The sequence below is a fragment of the Thermobia domestica genome, chromosome 9 (assembly GCF_964235325.1).
Source record: "Thermobia domestica chromosome 9, izTheDome1.hap1.1, whole genome shotgun sequence".
Classification (NCBI taxonomy): domain Eukaryota; kingdom Metazoa; phylum Arthropoda; class Insecta; order Zygentoma; family Lepismatidae; genus Thermobia; species Thermobia domestica.
Window position 1 is genome coordinate 77,204,754 of NC_137462.1, and position 24,509 is coordinate 77,229,262.

The 24,509-nt window shown below is 33.8% G+C and overlaps 1 protein-coding gene across 1 annotated transcript; it reads right to left on the reverse strand.

The window, feature by feature from the left end:
* Positions 1 to 308: 308 nt before the first annotated feature.
* On the reverse strand, positions 309 to 22,193 carry LOC145660899 (methyl farnesoate epoxidase-like). Its single transcript, XM_081726331.1, has 7 exons — positions 21,956 to 22,193; positions 19,507 to 19,925; positions 15,130 to 15,235; positions 11,685 to 11,865; positions 8,398 to 8,512; positions 1,994 to 2,132; positions 309 to 690 (listed from the first exon to the last, which is right to left on the reverse strand). Exons 2-7 carry the CDS (start codon positions 19,894 to 19,896, stop codon positions 509 to 511), a joined length of 1,113 nt encoding a protein of 370 aa, XP_081582457.1. The 5' UTR covers positions 19,897 to 19,925; positions 21,956 to 22,193; the 3' UTR covers positions 309 to 508.
* Between the last annotated feature and the right edge of the window lie 2,316 nt (positions 22,194 to 24,509).

Genomic DNA, 24,509 nt, shown 5'->3' on the forward strand with positions numbered 1-24,509 from the left:
ATTATAGTCTTGTAAGCACTAATTTGATTATGTGTTTGATTCAAAAATTTTAAATTCTGCTTTGATAATTAAAGGCTACAAACTGTAGAAATAGCTGTTTTCTCAAAAGGCGATTTTCAAATTTTGAAAAATCACTCCTCGATTATTATCGAAAGTCTATAGTATTAAAATTAAATCTAAGGATTTTAAGGTTTTTCAGATTCAACTATTATGGTTCTGTAATTAATGTCCTGTAAATTATCTTTTACACCTATTTAACCTATTCGAAATATTGGTAACAAAATTTTTGGTTAGTTTTGGGTCATGATTCTTTATTTTTCATCTCATTTTCTATCCACTTTTCTCCATGCTATTTTTAAATGTATACCAAAAATACTTTTTATTATTTAACCAGATAAAACTGTAATATATTTTTTTATTTTCCCCTAAGACAACTAACAAACTTATTCATTCTAACATACAAGAATATTGTTTCAAATACGTAACTTAAGGTTTTGTACAGATAATTTTACGGTCTTTCTGTTATTAGCACATTAAATGGTTTTGGTTGCAGAATAGTTCCATCTAAAATTTCTTCTAATGGTGATTTTTGTAATGGCGGTACACTCAAAGTAAAATTTTGTAACAAATGTACCAATAGAATAAATATATTTCCTTTAGAAAATTGTTCTGCTGGACAATGCCTTCGACCTGAAAATGAAAGAGAGAGAAAACTGGTAATCGAACGCAGAAATACGAATTTTATTTTTATTACTGATATCATCTAAGAAGGAATTAGCAAGTGACTTTGATCCTGAGGAATCCAAAGTGCCTTTGTTTCGAAAGAATATTAATTCCTATTCTCTTGCGAATGATAAGATTATAATTACTTCATTCCTGTATCTCTAATCGCAATTCCTAATGTTTCCTCTCACTTCAGCCTACAATTTATCTACGTGATAAGATTATCATTACTTCGTGTCTAGATCTCTATTTGTAATTCTTAATCTGTCCTTTCAATCCAGTTCCTCAATTCATTTGCATAAGAGTCCTAAGAACTCTCCTTCCCACTTAGCTTACAGCGGAGCTCTGTTGGGGACTTAACCCTTCTCATAGCTTGCAGTGGAGCATTGATAGATTCCTTACCACTAAGCCATCTACTTTGTAAATGAGCTCCGTGGTTCCCCTTTCCCTCCTAGCATGCCGTGGAGCTTTATAGGACTCTAACCTCTCTCTGCTTGCAGTGGGTCATTGAGGATTCTACTCACCTCACTCAGCTTGCATCGGAGCTTTGTGAGGAATCCTTCCCTTGACTATTCGGCCTAGGGATACCTACTTTTCCTAAATTTTAGTAAACCTTGTATTTATTTAATGGAACTGTATTATATCAGGAAGTTTTGTAATCAAACTGATAGTGGAATATAACGATCCCTTTAAGTAATTGCTGTACATTCTACGTTCTTCAGCAGGATTTTGCACTATATTCATTCTTTATACTACAAACATAAATATTACATTTTACATACAAAAATTATAAACATATTGATACCATAATAATTATCTCTAAAAATTTGGCAAACATTGACACACAAATATTTTATGGAGGAGATTTAAACAATAATAAATGTATTATTACTAATAACAAGTTGTGTTGATTAGTTTCTCAATGATTTCAAAAGTTTGAACATAGAACCTTCTTAGCCAAAATACGCACTATTTTTATATTTATATATTAATATGGTATTTCTTAATTTTTCTATAATATTATATAGAGGAAGGACGTTAGAACACGATAACCCCTTTTGACTACGCTACTGATATAATAAAATATATTCCAGAACTTAGTAATACTAACCATATCAGTACCTTAAAGAAATTCTATTCATAACTTGACATACATTAGAATTTAAAATATAAAAATGATTAACGAGTTTGCGAAGCCCCCAAAGTGCAAATTCAGATGTAGAAGTGAAAGTTTTTCTAAGTGTTAAGATAATAAATTGTAATGGAATACCTCCTCCAAAGGTCAACAATTCATTTCCACGGATCAATTTTCCATTCTGCAGGAAACGGTCTGGATCAAACATATGAGGATTCTCCCAAACAGTTCCATCAAAATGAGCACCCGTTATATTCACTAAAAACATAGTTCCCTAGAAAGAGAAATGCAACATTTGAAGTTCTCCAGATATGCTCTGTATGTTAAAAAATAATGATAAATCAAGTGAATGATAATAAAAAGAACTGGTGGAATGGCAGTAGTTCCTGAAGCAAACGAACCACAAAAAGATTCATAAACACGATTTTGTACATTATAATCACATATGAACTAGAATCGAACTGCAGTCTCTTTGCAGAAGAGGTAAATAGTCTACACTGAGTCACCGTGTCTTTCACCTGAAAACGATGTAAACACATAGATTAATCCAGGGGTAAAATAGGATCTGAAAAGATAGGGGTCCTATCTATGCCTATCGTAATTTTTTAGGAACTGGAGGAACGTCATATATCTTTGTAAGTAGGGGAACGGCGTCCTCCTGCGTTCCACTCTCTATTACCCCTGGTTTAATCTTATTTATAACAATGATTGTTCAATCAACAGAACACGTTGTAATGCAAGAGAAAGTCAGAAATTATTACCAATTTTACCATATCTCTCTTTAGCTTAGGCAGACAGCAGACTACCTTTGTCTTCGCATGTTATAAGGCTATACTGTTGAGTAATGCTGTCGGAGTTCGATTTTAATTGCTTATTTTTATTTCTTTTATTGTAGAAAGAAAATGGCCGCTCGGATTGGAATGTGAACCAAAGGATATCAGAGAGCAGTGATAATGCGACAAAAATACTATCTTTTGACAATAGATTCGCCATTAGGTCCGAATTGCTAACATCAGGGAGAAAATTGTTGATAGGCGGTTACGTGAGGACACAGCTATAGCAGAAGAGCAATTTGAATTTATGTCAGGAAAGAGAACAACTCACGCACATTTTATACTAACAGAAACATAAAGAAAACTAAAAAAGATTGCATATAGTCTTTATTGATTTAGAAAAATTCTATGAATGATTACCACAAAATGTAGATTTGTCTGAGGAAGAAAGGAGTGCCAGAGAAATACGTAAGGATAATCCAAGATATGTATACAAAAGCTATGACCCAAATAAGAAGTAGTGTGGGATTAAACAGGGATTATAACAGGGATCAGCCTTAAGCCCGTACTTCCTCAACTTTGTCATGGATGTTATAACTCAAGCTGGGATGGATAAGGCCATCTAGTGTATGATGTATGGTATTCATATGCATAATACAAGACAAGCGTCTGACCTTCATGTAGAGTCCTCACGTTTAAAAGTACATAAGAATAGTACATTTCCAATGGCAGTGAATATTTATAACAAGCTTCCTTCCACTTTAAAAAACAAGACATCTGGTTTCAATAAAGCAGTCAAGTCCTACCTACTCGAGCACTGTTTCTATTCTGTAGAAGAATATCTCGCCTGTAGTAAATAATGTTTAAAGTATATATATTTTGTATATCTATAACTAGCAGCGTTCACCCCGCTTCGCTGCGGTCACCCCGGAACGCAATAAACTTTGTTACTTAGATAATTTTTACTTTTTCGCTTTCAAATTGCAAGCGCCTGTCATTTATGTTAACCCGCCGAGTCACGTGGTCATGCGGGTTGCATATACATACGTTTATTTTTACCTATGATGAACTATGGAGACTTGAATGGTCCATTATCTCAAGACACTGGTAATTAAAAATTAAAGTGATATGATAAAAACCATCTAGGGTCCAAATCCTAACAACCCCCCAAAAATGAAAGAAATCGGTTCAGCCGTATTAGCGTGATGAGTTCACAAAGGATTTGTACGTTCTCTTTTATATATATAGATGTAAGGTTTTATTAACTGTTATGTTGTTTTATATCGATGTATGTAAATTAGAATAATGAAAATTTGTATTTTTTTTTTTACATAAATTCACATTATTTTAATATTGCATGTAGATTTAAATCTATACATATGTACACATTCAGTGTTCTTATGACGTGTCCAACTCATACGTTCACGTTGTGAACAATTTGTATGAAAAAGGATGAAAATAAATACAATACAATACAATACGATACTTAGTGACGATATTGTATCATGCAATACGAATAGGGAAAATGTTGAAAAAAGCAGAGTGTTAGAGGAAGTCTTTGGAAATTAGGGTCTTATAAATTAGTAGAAAGAAAACGTAATATATCGAGTTCAACTGAGAAGGAAATGGACAAGTAGGCTACAAGAAAGAAGATTGAATGAAGTGAAAACTTTAAATATTTAGGCTCATTTGTTGCACAAGAAAATAACCCAAAGAATTCAGGAACAATGGTGAAATTGGAAGAAAGTATGCTGCGACTGCTGAATCATGTAAAGAATAAGACATAATTTACAAAACAGTGTTAGCGCAGTAATGATATACGGAGCAGAAACATACCTAATAATGAAAGCACAGGCATAGCTAATAATGAAATATTGAATGTTATCAAAATGAAAATGGTGCACTGAATGTGTGGGATAACAAGAAGAGACAGAGAGAGGAATGAGAGGGAAAAAGGGACAATCAAGGTTGTAGATATATCTAAGAAGGTCCATAAAAGAAGACTGTAGTAGTATTGTTATCTAATTAAAACAACAAACGACTATGTGGCAAGAAGAGTAATGGCATTATAAGTGGGTAGGAAGAGTAGTAAAGTGAGACCAAGAAAGGAATAGATGGATATGATTTAGAATTAATTCAGCGAGAAAGGTCTAACAGAGGACGAATTCCGGATCAGGGACTCTGGAGAAGGCTCATCGGAACTTCCACTTCATATACGAGAAAAAGACGGAGAGAAAGAAGAAGATTGTTGGCAGTTGAACTGTTAACTTTGAGCCCCTTTCAGATAATCTTCCAGTATGGACTTTTCAGTCCCAAGAAATGTTTAGCACCAGCAAGTTTAGTTCTGCATTTTTTGTTCATTAGTGATCGTGGGTAACACACATCGTATACACACACACACATAAATGCAGGTCTCTCCAATTCTTTTTCACATGTATCTATTTTCGGCAATTCGTTTCCACGTTACTCCACACTGCTTCCTGATTTCGTCACACCGTATTGTATTACAACGTTTTCGGGATCTTTTCGTCCCCTTAGAATCCAGTCCAAGGATTGCTTTTGACCACCTATCGTCAGTTCTTCTTACAATATGGCCAGATCCCTGCCTTTTGAGTCCTTTTATTTTCTCGATGATATCGGTCACTCCTGTCATATTCCTGATCCATGTATACTATTTCTTTTCCTATCTCTCCGGATTATTCCAATCATACATCTCTGCATGCTCATTTGACTTGTATATGCTCTTTCCCTATGCAAGTTTAAGAAAGAGTATTATACATTAACAACTGATCACAGAAAGTTGTGAATTTAACCAGGCGTGGATTTTAATTCCTACTTTAGATTGGGAGCAGCAACATATTTCAAATTATAGCCTTTGGTATAAAAATCGATTATAAAGCTTGAATTTGCGGTGGCAGCTACGGTACATGGCATGAGCACGTTCGTCTTTTCTTTCATTATTAAGAGACAAGTTTTATTTATTGACTGTAAGATTCACAAGCTGTAATTAGAAGTATATACATTGCTCAGTTGTGCACGTGTAAACTTTTCTTTGTTTTGACAAAAATACATTCACAAATTTCCACTTGGGCAGGTAGCCTTCGACCTTAAATTGTCAGTTTTTGAAACCAACCATATATTTGCTTCTAATGTTTTAACCAAATATTTAGCACTGTAGTTTTGAGAAACCCTCTCTGATTTTGGATCACCACTGTGGAGTTGGAGTGTAGGAATGATATAAACATCTCACTTAAATATCCAGCCTAACTTTACGTCAGCTTTTGCAGGTGATACCTAAAATTAAACCTTTGCCTCTGTGCTAAAAATTGTTTTAGTCAATACCATGAACGGAAACATGGGAGAGTGAATGGAAATGTTCAATATTACAGGAATAATAAAATCAAGTGGAATTATAACTGTGCAAACACATTTACACTAACATGGAGAGTGAAGCAAATGAACTTTTGAGGTTATTGGGTTGTCAGTATTGCCAACCTAGTACAAAGTGTTATGTTTTCAAATAGCACTAAACGTCCATACTTTAGCATATGATTGCTGACATCGAAACGTTCCTAAACAGGGGGCACTGTCTTCCGAAGTTTATGTGTGCTATAAACGAACGCTGTGGCCTCCATTGAATACCTTTCTCAATTATTTATCTTTCGAAACATACAATAGTTGTGATCTGTGAATCGTTGTTTCCTATTGTGAGCCATTAATTTTCTTCACATTTGGATACCTTGTCTTTCGAAAATGAAGCGAAATTTGCCCCAAGTTTAAGAACGTTTTGATGTCAGCATTATATGCTAACATTTGAACATCTAGTGCTATTTGAAAACATAACACTTTATACCAGGCTGGCAACACTGACAACCCATTGACCTCAAATGTTGATTAGTTTCATTCTCTATGTTAGTGTAAATGTATTTTCACAGGCATAATTCCACTTGATTGTATTATTCCTGTAATGTTGCACATTTCCATTCACTTTCCCATAGTGAGCCATTGGAGTGACTCGACATTTGAACACTCTGTATTTCGGAAACGAAATAGCATCGGACCTTTATTTATAGGAAATTTTTACTTATTGGGATGCCCACAATCACATCGTCAGTTTTGGCCATGTATTGTGTGTGTGTGTGTGTGTGTGTGTGTGTGTGTGTGTGTGTGTGTGTGTGTGTGTGTATCATTCACTATTTTTTAATATATAAGCCCAGCCTCTAAACTACATAAAATAACGTTGTTAAAGATGTATAACCTGAGTCATGTGATTTCCAAACGCCATCAGAGTGCTTTACTTGTGTCATGATCTGACCATGTGACTATAACAACCAATCATAACCATGAGTCGTGACGTAACTAGTTTTTAATAGCATGAAAATGTATGGTATGTATCATGTGAATTTAAACAATCAGTCAGAGTCCAATATTGCTCTTTCTGGTTTTCAGGTAATAAACGTAGTATATATTAGTTATTTAACCGACGATCGTTTCGCTGATCTTATAGACAGCCTTCTCAGGATCCTGGATGACGTATATCACCTGAAAACCAGAGAGAGCAATGTTCAATCTCGTGAAAGCTTAAAACAACAAATAACCAGTGATAGTAATTTACTTCTGTGTCAAATGATGTGAACCATGTGACTACAACGATCAATCAGAACGATGACTCATGTCGTAACTAGTTTTCAATAGCCATAAAAGAAAATAAGGTACAATCTTTAGGTTTATAAGCACCCTTACGTAAGCATAGAACCACAAGCACATATCTTAAAATATGAGGGGTATAAGGTTGGCCCATCTCACACCCATTCAAAGGAACCATAAGGGTGTGTAACTGGTCCTTAATGGCCATAAAAAAGAGTGAGCTCCTCCTCTAGAAGCCCATAAGCACCCATGCGTAAATATAGGACCAGAAATACCGATCTTAAAATATGAAAAGTACAAAGTTAGCCCACCTCACACTCATTTAAAGGAACCACATAGGTACACAACTGGTCATTATACTCAAGAAAGAAAATCAGGTACCTCTCCCTAGGACCAAAAACACCCATTATTGAGGACAAATAACGTCAGACCTTCAAACTTTTAAGTTTTTAGCAATTTTCGTTCATGCAAGAGAACTATCTAGGACCTTTAAATTTTTAAGGTACACATCTAAGATCCGTAGTCCTATCCATTTTTTTTAATCCTCAGAATTTCCATATTTTAAGAGGATGAGCTAATACATTCCTCCTAAATTTTGAGTATATGGATAAGTACCCAACCCAAACTCAAGGTCATTGACCAGATGTCATTGACCTAAGTCACGAGACTCCAAAGTCGATGCTGATTGGTTGACCACCAATTTGGACATAGAGGAACTCAGCCAAGCATGAAGTTAGCCAGGCCAACGAAACAGGAAATCTAATTAATAAAGCTCCCACTCATGTGTTACACCCACGAGTAATGCCCAATTTCCACGAGGTTAAATTAATCAGGAACTAATATTAATAAAATAGGATTATTCTTCGGACAATGTTCAGAAATTTGCAGAGCAAATCATAGGTTAATACCAACTATAATTGAGATTTGTCCTTACATTACTTTTATCAGTTGAATACCAAAATAATCAAAGAATCTTTAGTGGATGACTCAAAGTAAGCAATACCCGAATCCGAATCCGAAATTATGAATATAACACTTACTTTCAATGAGGAAAATTATTTATTAGTGAATTATCCTCGATTAGTAAGTTAAAAATGTTGTATTAAATGGACATAGTACCTTAGGGAATAGATATCCATTAATCTTAACATCCTCCAAGGCAGCTCGGGGGGAAATTGCTCCTGTACTTCGGAGTCTATGAACTTCAGTCAAAAACGCCATTGTATACGGTAAACTGGAATGGAATTAAAAGTAGGTTCTTTTATTTATACTCTTCTACTGGCTTACAAATGTGTTATTACATTTAGAAAATTTAATTTGACCAAGTACTATGCAAATGTATTATACAACAATTTATCAGTGGAACATGTCTATTGAAAATTAAATAATACAAGTATTTCTTTTCATGAACAAGATACGTTCTCTGTTAGTCCAGAATACATGTTTAAACATTATCGTACTTATAACTAGATACAAAATGTTAGAACACCGGATTTCATTTCAACACATTAGATACATTCTGCAATAAATTTTATAAGATTTTGCTTGAACATTCTCTCGCATTTGCACTCAATCCATGGGCGCCAACTTGAAGAGAAGATTGGAAGTGCAAACAATGAATAAATATATCATCATATTTAACTGTTTTCTATCAACTGCTTGATGAAGGTCCCCTTCCCACCCCATATCTCGGTCCACTGTTCCATTGCATCCGCTCCGCTGCAAAATTCACGACCTAAGTCAAATTCCATTAAAAACATTAAAACAAATTTAAGTTCAAAATTTGGAAACTTCACTGCAACTTGCGCAATTGTTCTTTACTTTTCATATAAGTTCTTCCAGAGTGTTAGTTGAAGCTTCAGTGTTCTATTAAAAACACCATTTTGAAAACGGCATTTTTTATCGAATAAGAAGGCTGCTCCTAATATTAAAATAAAGGCACGACGAAGTTTACTACAGAAATTATTGCTCCTGTTTGTTAATTCTTCCTCAACTGGATTATATTGGGGATTGGCGAAGACCCCACCTTGGGAGGCCAAAAGTGTCCTGCCTCCAAAGTCGGCGCCTATGAATCAATTTTGTATAATATTTTTTAATAAACTTGTTAATGAACATTGTTAGTATAAAATAAGTATTGAATAAAATCGGTAATAAATAAGTTACGATAATAAATTAATTATTTTCTAGGTAGCCTATATTACAATGCAACATTTAAATAAATTGAGTTGTACAGAAAATGTAACCTTTGGAATAAAAAGAAAAGTTACCACCTCAGCACATTCTATATATTGATTCATATTATTGTCATATACGTGCGTTTCTGAAGTACCCAAACTCCAGCTTAAGAAAATTATAAATTCTTCACATTTAAATTATAATAACATGTAAAATGTTTTAAGTTTGTTCTTACGTAAGGATAAACAGCAAAGTTTAACATTTATAGAATATACTGAAAATGTTTACCATTAACTGCTACACACAAGTTTAACGACAACACACATTGGAAGCCATTTTGTGCAGTGTTGTGACCGAAATGTCTCTCACTGCTCTAGTTATATTCTCCTGCAGGTCCTGGATTGTCCTTGGATTGTTTTTGTATGCTATGTTCTTAAGATAGCCCAACAAATAGAACTCTGGAAGGTATAAGTCTGGTGAGCAAGGTGGCCACAAATTTCTCGATATCAATCGATCCCCGAAAATTTTCCGTAGCCAAAACCGAGTATTCTGACTATTTACTTATCTACATAAGTGGAACGAGGCTTCATCACTGAAAAATGTTTTCTTCAATTTGTGAACCATATTGTTCAGTGTGAATCTGATGATCACTGACAATAATTTATGCGTTTCTGGAAATCTAACGGGCACACCTCTTGAGCTATTCGCACCCTGTATGCTCGGAAGTTCAGACGTTTTACAGTCCTATGACAAGATGACACAGATTTTCGTACCTTTTGCGAAAGCCGCCTCAGAATTCCTAAAGAAGTTCTGCAATTTTTGACCAACATCCACAAGAAAGTTGTGTAAAAACTCGTGGTCGTCCGCTTGTTGACTATATGCAACGTTTCCAGTTTAGTAAAACCTTTTTGCAAAGTCATACACTACTGATTCTCCAGGTGAAGACGCGTGAGGATATCTCCTATGAAAAATCTCATACAGCGTTCGTATGATTTAACTTCAAAGTAAGCTTCCAAAACAGTAACCTTCTGCTCCCCTGTAAGACTCATTACATGGGGAACTGAATTCATGCGCGTTTTCAACTGGACATCTGGCTTTCATTCTTGCTGCTTCTTGCTCATGCATCGTTCGTTGTTCATTGTCGTCGAGTGTTTATTTGTACGTTCCAACAACTCTGTGCAGTCGCTCCTTGTTAGTCTGAATGCTCAGATAACCTGTTAACTAATTGTGCGATTAGGGATGACAGAAGTGACAAGTCGCGTCCAGGATTTTGTAAACATTGAATTCAGTAGAGCATAAAGTACGGGATCCGATCTGGGTTGCGTATAAATAAAATCGAGCATGTACAAAAGAAAGAGATTGTGATGTTAAAGGGATTGAAGAGGGTGAGAAAGGAATGACTCTCGGGACAGGTTAATCTACTCGTACTTACTTGCCGATCTCGGTGTTTCCTCCTCGATGATCCTTCCAATGGGTTGATGTCCGTCTATCAGTTTCTCTCTCGTCGACTGGGCGTCCAACTAGTCGTGAATTAAGGGTCAGCGGAATCCGAACAGGAAATCCAGAGTTGCGAAGATAATAAATTCAATCAGAATCGAAATTGTTCTTTAGCGAACTATCCATCATGGTCGACAGCTATAACGTTAGCCAAGACAAAGTGTTCTCTAGGCTAGAGCAAGGTCAAACTTCTTGTAAGCTTGGAATTGTAGCTCGCGTTCTTACATGTTGACTCGTCTCCAATTCAATCCGGACTCCATCTTCCAAAAGTCTCTCCATGGTTTTGTTCGATGTCCCTTCCGGGTTCATATCCTGGATCATTGACTGTTTCTTCAGTGACGTGGAAAAGTGCATACTCATAGAGTAAGCAAAGGTGAGGTGATGATAGAAATGCTGATAGGGGAACAATCTGTCGTTTTTATTGATTAAAAAATTTCATGTGTAGGAAGAAATGACAGATAGCAAGAAAATTATCTTGTAAGAAAAGCGAATAAACTTAGAAAAAAAATCGAAAAGTGATTCAACATTAAATAAACGATGATGCTTTTCACTGGATTGAATTTTAAAATAAAATGTCCCAAAGTCCGAAATAAAATGTTTCATTATGTGTCCAAATACACGTATCTTCACAACACCAACAAACAGTGACAAGAAACAGTTACTAAAAACATTGAATAAATTTTAAAGTCAGAGTTCGGGATCTTCAGAAACGCTCTGTATTATATGAATCTCACCTTTCCATGTCATTGATTGAAGGTAATTTTTCTCTTCCTATAACTCTATCAATCTCTTCTTGTAGTTTTTCTTGAACTTTGGGATACAAAAGCAAGTACGAAATTGAAAACTTCAAAGTGCCATTTGTTGTATCGGTTGCGGCAAAAAGTGCCTCGAAACATATATCGAGAATAGTATTATCTAGAAACAAGTGAATAAATATTAGAATTACCAAACTATAGTTAAAACTGCAATTTTAACTCGATAATTCTGATACAAACTACTTCAGATACTAGGATTATGATTTTTAGGTGGGCACGTTTTTAGAGAAAGAAAGGGTTCTCATAAGATGCACACCAAATGTTACCTCCAGATAGGAACAGAGATGATTTTCCAGAGACGTTTCCCCTCTTGTGAGGCCTTTATTCCTTTCTCTTTTATGGGCTCTTTACTCCTTAATCTGCTCCTAGTTCTATTTCCCCCTTTTTTTAATGTTACATTCTTAAATATTCAAGGAAAACATCCAACAACCTCTATTATGGCTTATATTTAAACAACCAGCTTTTTAAAGAGAAAATTTAAAAGAATGCAATACTGATTTGCATATCCACTCTTCGATTCCCGGTGTGAGCACTCGATCGGAAAAGTGTAAAACGCTTTTCCAGGCCAGTCACCCTGAATGGGGTTTTCCTGGGTTTTCCTCATTCACACCAGGCAAATTCCGGGGTGGTACCTAACTTATAGGTCCCAGGCTGCTCCCTTCCTTCCCCAATCCTTTCTTCCTTCCCTTTCCCCGGTTAGTGTACTCGCCGAAGGACGTCATCCCTTAAACGTGACGGGCTAAATGGCCTTAGATGTCGAAAGCCCAGAAATCTAAAATTAAATCCTGTCCACTCAATAAGGCAAACCACCCAACCTACAAGTAATTTTTGAAAAATTATATAAATGTCAGTATCGATGAGATTACTTAATAAAACATTGTATTGAGCTACAAAACTGCACAATGAATTGTACAGAAAGTGTCAGGCTCCAATGTGGGAGACATACTTTATGAAACCAAAGACACAATTAAACGATATGTTTTGAGTGTTTTGATGTTCCTCCTCACAGATGAGGAAATGAATCCCATGTTGAACAAGATGCAAAGTTAAGTTCGTAAAAATGTCTTGATGGTTGTGGACCAGGTAGTTCGTTTATAGTTTGGGTAGTGAAAACGTAGGTTAACACAGTTAAAACATTTAACATGTTTGGTACATTCCCATCATAGGGTTTGAGAGACCATTAATAACGAATACACAAATTAGTTTATCTCTATCCGGATGAACATTTTTCTGAGTGCTACACATGATACTATTGTCCACAAAGAAACCGCAGCTATCATCCTTCCAAATGTTTCGTTTGTTACTCACTGAGAATCATGGATTGAGTTATTTCCTGTTTGAAAATCTTGACAAGACCAAGCAGTTTGTTCTTTCTCTGTGGATGGATATATAGCATCCTTTGTACTCCCTTTTCGCCTTACTTTAAGCATTTGTGCCATGAAACCTGCTTTTAAAAATCCGAATCTTGTGTATAAGATTAGTTGTTTAATATTTCATTACACACAATGCCTCTTGTATAATGTATGGTAAACATGGTTACATTAGTTCATTTCATTTTTCTTTATATTTTCGATCAGTTCCTGCTTCAGTTATCTCATATGTTATTTTGTAAGTCCTTAATCAATTAATATATTCCTAATACGCTTGGACAATGCAAAGTTATTTGTCTATACTGCATTAGAGTAATATCAAATAATACTTTCTGTTGATATTTCTACGAAATGTGAAACAAATAACAATTTGCAAAACTTGTGTGCTTGCAGAATACTTTATTTAAGTTGCATGTTAGTTTCGCAAAACAACAATTTTTATATAGCATATGCATAAGTCATTTTTAATATTATCAGAGTACCTGACATTCGTAAGAATTAATTTCTTGATGAAATTATAGATCCTAATCATTTTAATGCTTTCAACAAACAGATTTGCAGTTTGATTTCTGTCTCTTTGATTTTTGTTTTTTTTTTTTTTTCAAAAAAAGAATGATTCTGGTAAATCTCCGAATACCATACATTTAAACTAAAGACCAGGTATGATTGAACACCTGACATATTATATGTTCATCAAAAAATGTAAAACTATGGGAAAAAATGATTGTATTGTACCATATTACCATGTTTGTCATAAACTATGATTATTAATAAACAGTTAATCTCAATGATTATTTAACTCTAAACAGTATTGTTGTTGCATAACTATTCGAGTACAAGTATACACTACGTAAATTATGTAGTTTATAACATCAATAATTATAGATTATAAACGAACGATAGACAACTAAGAATAGTTTCAAATTTTCGAAATTCGAAGACATTGATGCCACAGTGTTGATGTAACTATTAGTTTAGATTTATCCGTTTTGTTTCTCAAACAGAAGTTTAAGAGTGGGAAAACAGTACTAGTCCGAAATCAGACATTTTGAGATAAATGCGAAAAGTAACACTAGAAACATAGAACTACACGTAGCAATAAAGAACAGTACAATTTCTAAGACGTCGCAGGTTATAGCAGCTACAAAAATAGCCATGGTGCCGAATGAGTGGAAAATTAGAATCTGTCCTGGACTAGTACTGTTGTTCCTCTCACGTATAATCCAGCTTTCAGATGGCGCTAGGAGCGCAGTGCTTCTGGTTGTAAACGAATCGTAAGTGTATGTGGTGACGCTTACTCCGTGACGTGCACAATCCGTTATCGTTTCTCTTGTGAATGGGGTATGATGTTATTACATTCATGGTTTAAAAGTTACGAACAAAAAGTGATACCAACAGTGAGTCGTCGAGATACGTTGATGAAGGATGTGCCTAATGAAGCATTATCATACTAGAACGGAATATCTACTTGCAAAACCATCTAGGAAAATGTAGGCGTCTAATTTTGTAACATTTTGTTTTTATTGAATGTTTCACATTTTTCAGAGTATCCCGATATTGATTTGCTTACTAAATACTACTTTTTTTTGTTTAATGTCAAGAATGTTTAATTCATTTTCATAGAATTTTGTTTCTATATTGTAGTTGTATTATTAACAGTGAAAAGTTCATTAAGTGAAATTGAGTGAAAAAACAGTACATATTCCGCAATAACTAATATTTTATTTAAAATTTTTGGCACATGTTTAAAAAACATTAGGCAAATACGGACATTCTTATGGTTAGGATAACAGTTTTTTAAAGTTTACATTATCATAATATCGACTATATTAATGAATTTGCAAACAAAAATTATTTTTGCAAATCTCTCCAAATGCGTTTTTTTTTAGACTAGTACTGTTTTTCCACTCACCGATTCAATTAATGTAGTTTATATGTAACTAACTAAAATCATATTTAATATACTGTTCACTAATAAATTTATTTATTCTTACCTGATAATGCAGTTTCTTTGTTTTCTTCATTGTACAGTAAAATTCCATCCAATACATCACGAATACTGTCTCTCTGAAAAGTTCTTCGATGTTCATTCAAGTCGTTCTGAAAATATGTTTAAGTATGGTTGTATTCGAATTATCATAAATAAATGTATAAAATTAACGCCAATTAGGCCTAGATAATATATGGGTAGAAACAAAGTGAAGCTGAAATAATGTATTTATATAGATAGTTATAATATATTTTTTCAGTAATGAATAGTGGCCTTCAGTTCTTGACGTATATTAACTATGTCCTTAGCTTGTAACACTCAAAAATAAATGTTGTATTGTATATTTTCGTTTCATATTTGAATTTGAAATATATAATAACTTAACATGGTGCCATTTGAAAAATATAATTTATATTAGTTAGTAACTGTTAATCTTGTGTATTACGGAGTATTCCAAACAATCTCTTTGTGTTGATATTTACATGGTACAAAATTTTATTGTTTTGATCTATTAGTTTATAACTTACAAGAGTGTTTCAAGATAAATGGTCCTTGCTAAGGGTTGATCAACTAAACTCGTTCGTTGACCGTAACCACAACATGGTGTGATGAAAGGAATTTATAGTTATAGTGGTATATCATGACATAAAGGGTATATCCTTGTTCATGGACAATAAAAATAATGATTCCATGCTTTTGTCGTTGGAGAAATAACCGTACGCATTATAGGCAAACTCACAAGTGATTGGTACTCAGATTATTTCTGTGGTCTTCAGACAACTCTGCATGATGCAAAATTTTAGTACGATAATGCACAGCCGCAAGCACCCTAACATGTCGCTCAACAAACATCTGTGTGATATCATTGGTCAGCTTCCCGTTAGTCACGGTCCTCCAAGAGACAGTGTCGATGTCTTGTGGATTCTTACAATGTAACATGGCAGGTGATTTCATTGAACGCCTGTTTGAATCAATGCAGAAGTTTAGATTACAGAACGTATGGGCCTCACATCACAGTGATTTATCAATATTGTAGGTAAGGGTTCCCCATAAATCGTTTTTAGGGCGAAGGTTGCGCCCATGAGAATATTTGGAGTAACATGGAAAATGGTACAATCAAACGGTAGAGTGGTAAATTTGGGAGGAGAAAGATAAATGTTTGAAGTTAAATGGTAAATTTGGGGATAATAATAGTAAATTTTGGGGTAGAAAGTTGTATCTGGGGGAAACTGATAAATCAGAGGAAGAATGGTAAGTTTGGGGGAATACTCATTTTTAGGGTATAAAAATAAATGTGGGAAGCAGGATGTGAATTTGGGAGACTGAATAATACATTTTGGGGGGAAATAGTAAATTGGAGGAAAAATTGTAAAGTTGGAGGAGAATGGTACATTTGAGGATATAATGGTAGATTAATGGTTGCGCCCAAGCCATTGGACGGGGCTGTGCACCCTTGATTAGACGTCTTGTACAATTCTTTAATTGTAATCAATTTTGTATACCCATGTCTAGAATATCTTGTAAAAATTTCACCCAATTTATTCTTGTCAATTTCCGAAGAACATACATATAGATATTATTATTCCATACTTCCATAAGAGTTTAATACAACTTTCTACGATCATGTTCATGATTAATACGTAATTCACAAAAATATACAATACTCGTATATTTCAATTCATATAATTTGTGAATATTAAACACTGGAAGCCTAACATGGGCCTTATTACACCTTTAATGTTGCTAAAGCCTTATGTTGCTAATAAATTAGCTATTGAAAATTTTAACTTCGACAATTTTCACCGTAGGTATCACACTCTGTAAATTGAGATAAAAGATTATCGAAAGTAACAGTTAAAAATGTAAATCTTCATATTTCTTTTACAAAAAGTCTGATAATGCATACCGGTTTAAGCGGGACAGTGCAGTTGCAATGTCATTTCTGGATCATACAGTCTTACAACCAAAAAAAAAAAAAAAAGTCAATTTCCCCCCTTTTCAACCTTGGTTAACAATAAATTATTATTCTTAAGTCATGTATTATGTATCAATAATACGGATACAAACAATTTTTGTATAACCATGGAGTTGAATTTTGTATATTGCGTATTGATATCTCCAGTGATTTATTCTGAGAAAGTGAAAAATTCATACTGGCAAATTTTTTGATGTGTGTTCTGATCCTATGCAATAATGACAAACGCAATGTGTTCATGTAATCAAATTTCTACCTGATTACTTTTACATAACACCCGTTCCATTTCTGTTATCCGAAAATTCCGTTTTTGTGTCTCAAAGTGTCTTTAAAAACTCGTTTATTTTTGCGATTCCTAGAGCATATAACATTTTTTAAGAGTTCGGTTTACCAAAAACTCCTTCATCTATTACTTTGTCTGCCCGTGCAAGAGAAAAAACCTATTTGATGTACGTAAAATCATAGGTTACATGCGTAAATCATGTAGTTTTCGGACTTAATGTACGACTATATGTAACATCCTGCAGCAAACGTTTAACTGAAAACGTATGTTTTATAATATTAACGTACCACTATATGTAACATCCTGCAGCAAACGTTTAACTGAAAACGTATGTTTTATAATATTAACGTACCACTATATGTAACATCCTGCAGCAAACGTTTAACTGAAAACGTATGTTTTATAATATTAACGTACCACTATATGTAACATCCTGCAGCAAACGTATAACTGAAAACGTATGTTTTATAATATTAACGTACCACTATATGTAACATCCTGCAGCAAACGCTTAACTGAAAAAGTATGTTTTATAATATTAACGTACCACTATATGTAACATCCTGCAGCAAACGTTTAACTGAAAACGTATGTTTTATAATTTTAAAGTACCACTATATGTAACATCCTGCAGCAAACGTTTAACTGAAAACGTATGTTTTATAATTTTAACGTACGACTATATGTAACATCGTGCAGCAAACGTTTAACTGAAAAAGTATGTTTTATAATATTAACGTACCACTATATGTAACATCCTGCAGCAAACGTTTAACTGAAAACGTATGTTTTATAATTTTAACGTACCACTATATGTAACATCGTGCAGCAAACGTTTAACTGAAAACGTATGTTTTATAATTTTAACGTACGACTATATGTAACATCGTGCAGCAAACGTTTAACTGAAAATGTATGTTTTATAATATTAACGTACCACTATATGTAACATCCTGCAGCAAACGTTTAACTGAAAATGTATGTTTTATAATATTAACGTACGACTATATGTAACATCCTGCAGCAAACGTGTAACTGAAACTGTATGTTTTATAATATTAACGTACCACTATATGTAACATCCTGCAGCAAACGTTTAACTGAAAATGTATGTTTTATAATATTAATGTACGACTGTATGTAACATCCTGCAGGAAACGTTTAACTGAAAACGTATGTTTTATATTATTAATGTACGACTATATGTAACATCCTGCAGGAAACTTATAACTGAAATGTTATGTTTTATAATATTTTGCGTATAAGTGCTCCATCTATACGTACTTTCCGTATGTAAGAAATAACTTTATATAGCAGTACGGATTTTATATACAGATGAACATATATAACATATAGCTGACTTATATAAGTATACGTATGTAATATACGAAAGACAGTTAAATGTCAGACATCCTGGAGCGGTATCATGTACCATCTAAGCGGGAAAAAAGCAGTACGTATGTAAAACATATGCTCTGTACAGATTTTCATAGTAAACATGTGGATTCCTTATATTTGTACAATATACCGCTGCCTGGATAACGGATTTTCTCAGTGGGTCCATCCAGGAAACAGAAAAATCTCAAGAACTATTCTATGGATCACCATTAATTTTGGCCAGGGTGTAGAGGGCCAAAGGTAGACATCGAGTTCATCGATGAACGTGATCCATCCAGTTGATCCGAAGATATGGACAATCAAAAACCTACTTCCCATGTATTCCTATGGGAGTCATTATGAATATTATCCTTGCTTGATATCTTACCCGCAGTACAGTTAAGACCAGCGGGTTAGTATAATGCTCAGTATGCAAAATACTAGTCGCTAAGTGAAATAAAACGTTGAAATGAAACTAAATGACTTTTTATTCATTAAATCTAAAGGCTTAATTATTTTCTATTGTTCAAATATTCAATCATATCACTAGAGTTTCTGAGTGAAGAATGGAGGATGAAGGGAATGGAAAAATTTAAACCAAATTTTACATTGTATACACTGCGGCGAACGAAACTTCTTGAAACTTCTTGGTATACACTGAGACTTTCTATTTCTTTATTTAATTACCTTAATACATGTATTTTCTAAACTAAAATCAGAAATATTTTTAAAATTTTTTTTCTCACCTGCATATATTCGTAAAGTTGATTCCTTCCTCTTATCAAGTGGTTGTAACCAGAAAGTTCTGGAATTAAAATCCTACAGAACAAAGGATATGCATTAAGTATCATCCCTGATGAAGTTACTTTCTGTTGATATTCTTTTGTTAGATGATTGACCATTTTCACTCGGGAGTCATCATAAACAAACTTTTCCTTAGCAATGATATACCAGAACATATTTACCAAAGGAACGTAGAAAAGATTGTCAATTGAAATACCATCATTCTTTCTGTCTTCGTTGTTCTTCAATAGTGATACAAGTCGAGTTGCTTCTTCCTGAATTAATGTTTGCGTGGTTTTGATCCCAAATCCAAAATTTCTCAGAATTCTCACCAATAGTTTTTTATGTTTCATCCACGTCTCGCCATTAGTAAAGAAGATACCTGGTAATAGTATATATATATATATATATATATATATATATATATATATATATATATATATATATATATATATATATATATATATATATATATAAGTTTCTATTATTCCGTCACAGAATTTCAACTTGAATATAAATTTTAAAACTGCAAAGATAACGTTTACAACTAATAAATTGTACAACATTATTTGTGATTAAGGACGGATTTTCATGCAAGCGTTCGTTTCGTTTGTTGCTTGGGATTTCTATGTGTAGCCGACAAAAAATTGTATTAGCTACACGTAGAACCGTACTTAAACAACTTTCTCAAATGGTTATTCAGCCACATCGTAAGTAAGGAAAACAACGGACGCTTGCATGAAAATCCGCCTTAACGTTACAAGGACAACGTTGTACATTTTATATATTCCTTCGTAATCAGGGCAGCAGTGCTCGATCATTTTATCGAAGAAGAAGAAGAAATATATAATGTAAGCAATATCCAAGGATCTTATAAAATAGAGGATCTGCCCTTACAACAAAATCTTGAAGCCATACGTCACAGTTTCTCCTCCCCTACTCTGCCCACTCCGCCCAATAGGATCGCAAGGTTTTGAACCAACAATCATGGCGGAAACGAAAGTAACCAATCAGACAATGGCGGAAACGAGAGTAGCCAATCAGATGTGCCTATGCTCGGTTGTTTTTTGGCTTCATCGATTTAATAGGATGAAGGTACATATGGGCAGATCCTCTATTTATAACATCTTTGGCAATATCAGTCGATTGATCTAGATATATTTCTGTTTGTACGTTGCTATAGTGACGGAAGGTGTTTTCTAATAAGTGTGTGAGTCTCCATGACAGTTAAAAGTAAGATTTTGAACTGTGATGTAAAATCTGTCTTTTCTTATTAAATATAGTGATCTAAAATTTGAGATTGGTGTATAGTTCTTGAAGTTATCGCTAATATGTGTAATAGTTAAGATATATGTACAACATATACTGTACGAACTGAGGCATAGTGTGGTTATAACGTAAACAAATAGTCCAAAGATGAGACATACAGTATATTAATCGATTGATGTTTCAGCAGAACAAATTGATAGGATGAGTGTAAAACCCCATATGTAGTTTTCGAAAAAAAGTGTGTGTGTGTGTGTGTGTGTGTGTGCGTCTGTGTGTTTGTGTTGTTTGTGTGTGTACGTTTATACCTAAAAATTGAAGTTGTAATATAACCACGCCATCTAGTAAGATAAAATTTATACTAAGTACATCCTCATGAAACTTTTCATTATAAAATTTGCAAGACGATATATAATAGTATGGTTAATGATATATACTCTTAAATTATTATCAAATCTAAAACTTTAATTTATGTTTATAATAATGACCAAAGATGGGCATATCAATCGATGTAAATTTATTATGCGTAAGTTTTTATGGCCCCAGAAAATATTAACGTATCGTTCATTGACAATAATTGATAGTTCTTATTCTGTTGGAACAGATGGTTTGTTAATCTGTCTTTTATATACAGATTCTAATACAGTTACTGTTATAATTCATGCAGATTATTTGTTAATCTATCTGTTATATACAGATTGTGATATACTTACAGATATAATTCATGTAGATTGTTTGTTAATCTGTCTGTTATATACAACTTACGATACAATTACAGTTATAATCCATGCAGATTGTTTGTTAATCTGTCAGTTATATACAGATACTAATACATTACAGTTATAATTCATGCAGAGAGTCGTTTGTCTTACACCAATAACTTTAACCATTTCCACATTTAGAAAAAAGGATAAATTATTTTTCACTATGCCTTCGTAATAATTTATGATTGTAGTCAAGAAAGAGCTATCATTTGAGTTGCGTACCTACCTATTCTCAAAAAGTTTGTCACTCCTTATAATAACTCACAACGAATTATTAAAAACTGTATTTCTACATTCATAGTGTATATAACTTTCTTGATTATACTACATCCTTTTTACTAGGTTTACCAAAAAGATAATTAAATGAATAATTAAAACGTACCTCCTTCTCCTTACCAAGATAACGTAAAACTTGGAACTGCCGGTCGTCCTTCTGTATCCTTTCTTGTTAACACTTCCTTAACCAAATCTCGACTGTTCACAACAACTTGCACATAGTCGCCAAGTTTTATGGTAGTTAGTGGTCCATATAGTGTACCTAAATGAGCAAGGACATGGCTCCACACACGAAAACGTTTCCATAAGATTATTAAGGATAAACCGTTTCCAAGAAAAGGAATCATCATTGGTCCTATCAAGTAATAATAAGAAGAATTAATATAATTAAACTTGTATTTATCTGGATTCTACGGTAAACCATGTTACAGTATTTAGTTATAGATAAGTTTTTACCTAATACTGGTTAGATTGCACCTCAACAATATGATGCCTAAGTAATATATTTTGCTACAAACTAGAACTGTACAGTACTATAACAAATATAATGACCTTACGTATATGCAATGTATCTTCTTCTGGCAGGATGCAATTCCTTCTATTGAAAGTTTTCAAAAAGTTGGAATTTTTCTTGACTCTTTTTTTAAATTTTTGAAAGAGTATAAAAGAAGCTGATTTAAAAAGTGTCTGCTTGAAGTACAATTTACTGATTTGCCTTTTATATACTTGGTTGATTTTATATTCCAGGTATTGGCCAGAAAATACTGGACTGACAGAAATTAGAAAGTTGGTAGTTACTATGCAAATTCCGCTTAAATTAAAGAGAGTCAGTTCGTGATTTTCATAAGAATATTTAAGAAAATAGTCCCAGAATTACTACTTCCAGTACAGCACACTTCGTATGTTATTACAATCTCCTCTAGATACTGTGAAAGGCTGTTCATTCTCTGTACTAGATTTAGATAAATCTCTGCTTGTATGAACAACCTCTGAATTAGTGATGATTTTAGATTACCTCCGGGAGGGATTTTAATAAACAAAGGGGTAAAACTAGTACTTCGAAAATACTGATAACTCAACTCGAACACGATTGAAGAATTTTGTAGATCCCAAGGGGTGATTTTCGTAGATCCCCTTCCCGGGCAATTTCCGGGAATAATGCAGGATTCCCGGGCCACCTTATACCACTACATTTATGTACGATCGATGTAACACCTTTCGGTAACTGTCCATCAGACTAGTAGTACCACTTGCCACTTAGTTTAATTCTAACAAATATCTGGACTCTACTTCACCGCGTACTACATTCAGCAAGTGATAATAAAACCAAAATGCGATTTAGGATGAGGGCAGAAAAGTGTGGAAGTTGCTGTAATTAATGACGAGTAGCGGCAACTTTTTCTCCCCCCCCCCCTCCCAAAAAATGCAAGCGTATAAGTACAATCGATGTAACTGCGTTAAGCCGTAGATTCACATATAAATTCGCGTGGTTAAAGCGATAAAACGAGCAATGCTCTGGTTAGAATTGAGGAAGAAAAGTATGTACCTCTACGGTTGGTTTACCAGGAACTCCTTTATACACATATTTATTCTGTCTGTGCAGTTGTCCGTCTATACAGTAGATATAAAATCCCAAGAGCTATTTGATAGATCATCATTAATTTTGGGGAGGGTATAAACTGTTAAAAGCTACGAATCGAGTTTGTTGATAGAAGTGATCCGTTCAACCGATCTCAAGATTTAAAAAATTGGTTTCTTCATGTCCAATGAATTATGGATATCATTGCTTAATAGATTACCCGCAGTGCTGTTGAGATTAACTTCCAAAATACAAATCCGTAAGTGGAATACAAAGCTGAAATGAAAGTGAATCGACCAAAATGATTGTATGTGTGGTTTCATAATGGTATTTTAAAATAACAATAAATGTATTCTGAATCTTAACCTTAAAGGCTGAATATATTTTAGACAACCTGATATCAAAAACATAAAATTTTTGGTAATGGAGAATATGGTGAGATAGAGCTCTATTAATTTCTCGAAAGCAATATATTCATTTTTGAAACTGGACTTTAGCCTTAATGTCCTCCGTTTCCATATTACATATACAGGGTGGCCAAAAAGTAGGTATACAGTACCGTACTGATCAGCTTATTGCATTTTATATAATTTTTTATTATTATCCATAGGTAGATTTAGTTTCTTTATTATTTGTTCTTAATATGTTTTTACTTATATTTTAAGCTTGGAAGAGCAGAAGCAAATAAACCCATAAACTAGAATGTTATACTTGATCAATGCAGGGGTATATACCTACTTCCCCCCCCTATATATATATATATATATATATATATATATATATATATATATATATATATATATATATACATGAATGGCCTACTCTGACTTTCCGTCAGTTACATGCAGCTTGGAGAATCCTATCGTCCATCTCGCTTCGAAGTCTCAGCGTTTATGTCCATACGTTCTTTTCTTTCCCCTTTTTGCGTTCTGGAGCTTTCAAGTACAGTACGAACACATGTGATTGAGAAGTTCCATTTAACTATAACTGAGAAGTTCCATTTCCATATTTCAAGTAGACTCAATGCTGAATGCGACTCCATGCAAACGAACACAAAATTTGATTGTATTACTGTTTCATG

Bases quoted from the DNA above. Each gene is read 5' to 3' on its own strand.
- LOC145660899 (XM_081726331.1), bottom strand. From the start codon at position 19,896: ATGAAACATAAAAAACTATTGGTGAGAATTCTGAGAAATTTTGGATTT. The intron at 11,866-15,129 runs GTAAGAATAAAT...ACTTGTTTCTAG, and splicing joins CAAAGAAACTGCATTATCAG to ATAATACTATTCTCGATATA. The intron at 691-1,993 runs GTATTCCATTAC...TTTCATTTTCAG, and splicing joins ATTGTTGACCTTTGGAGGAG to GTCGAAGGCATTGTCCAGCA.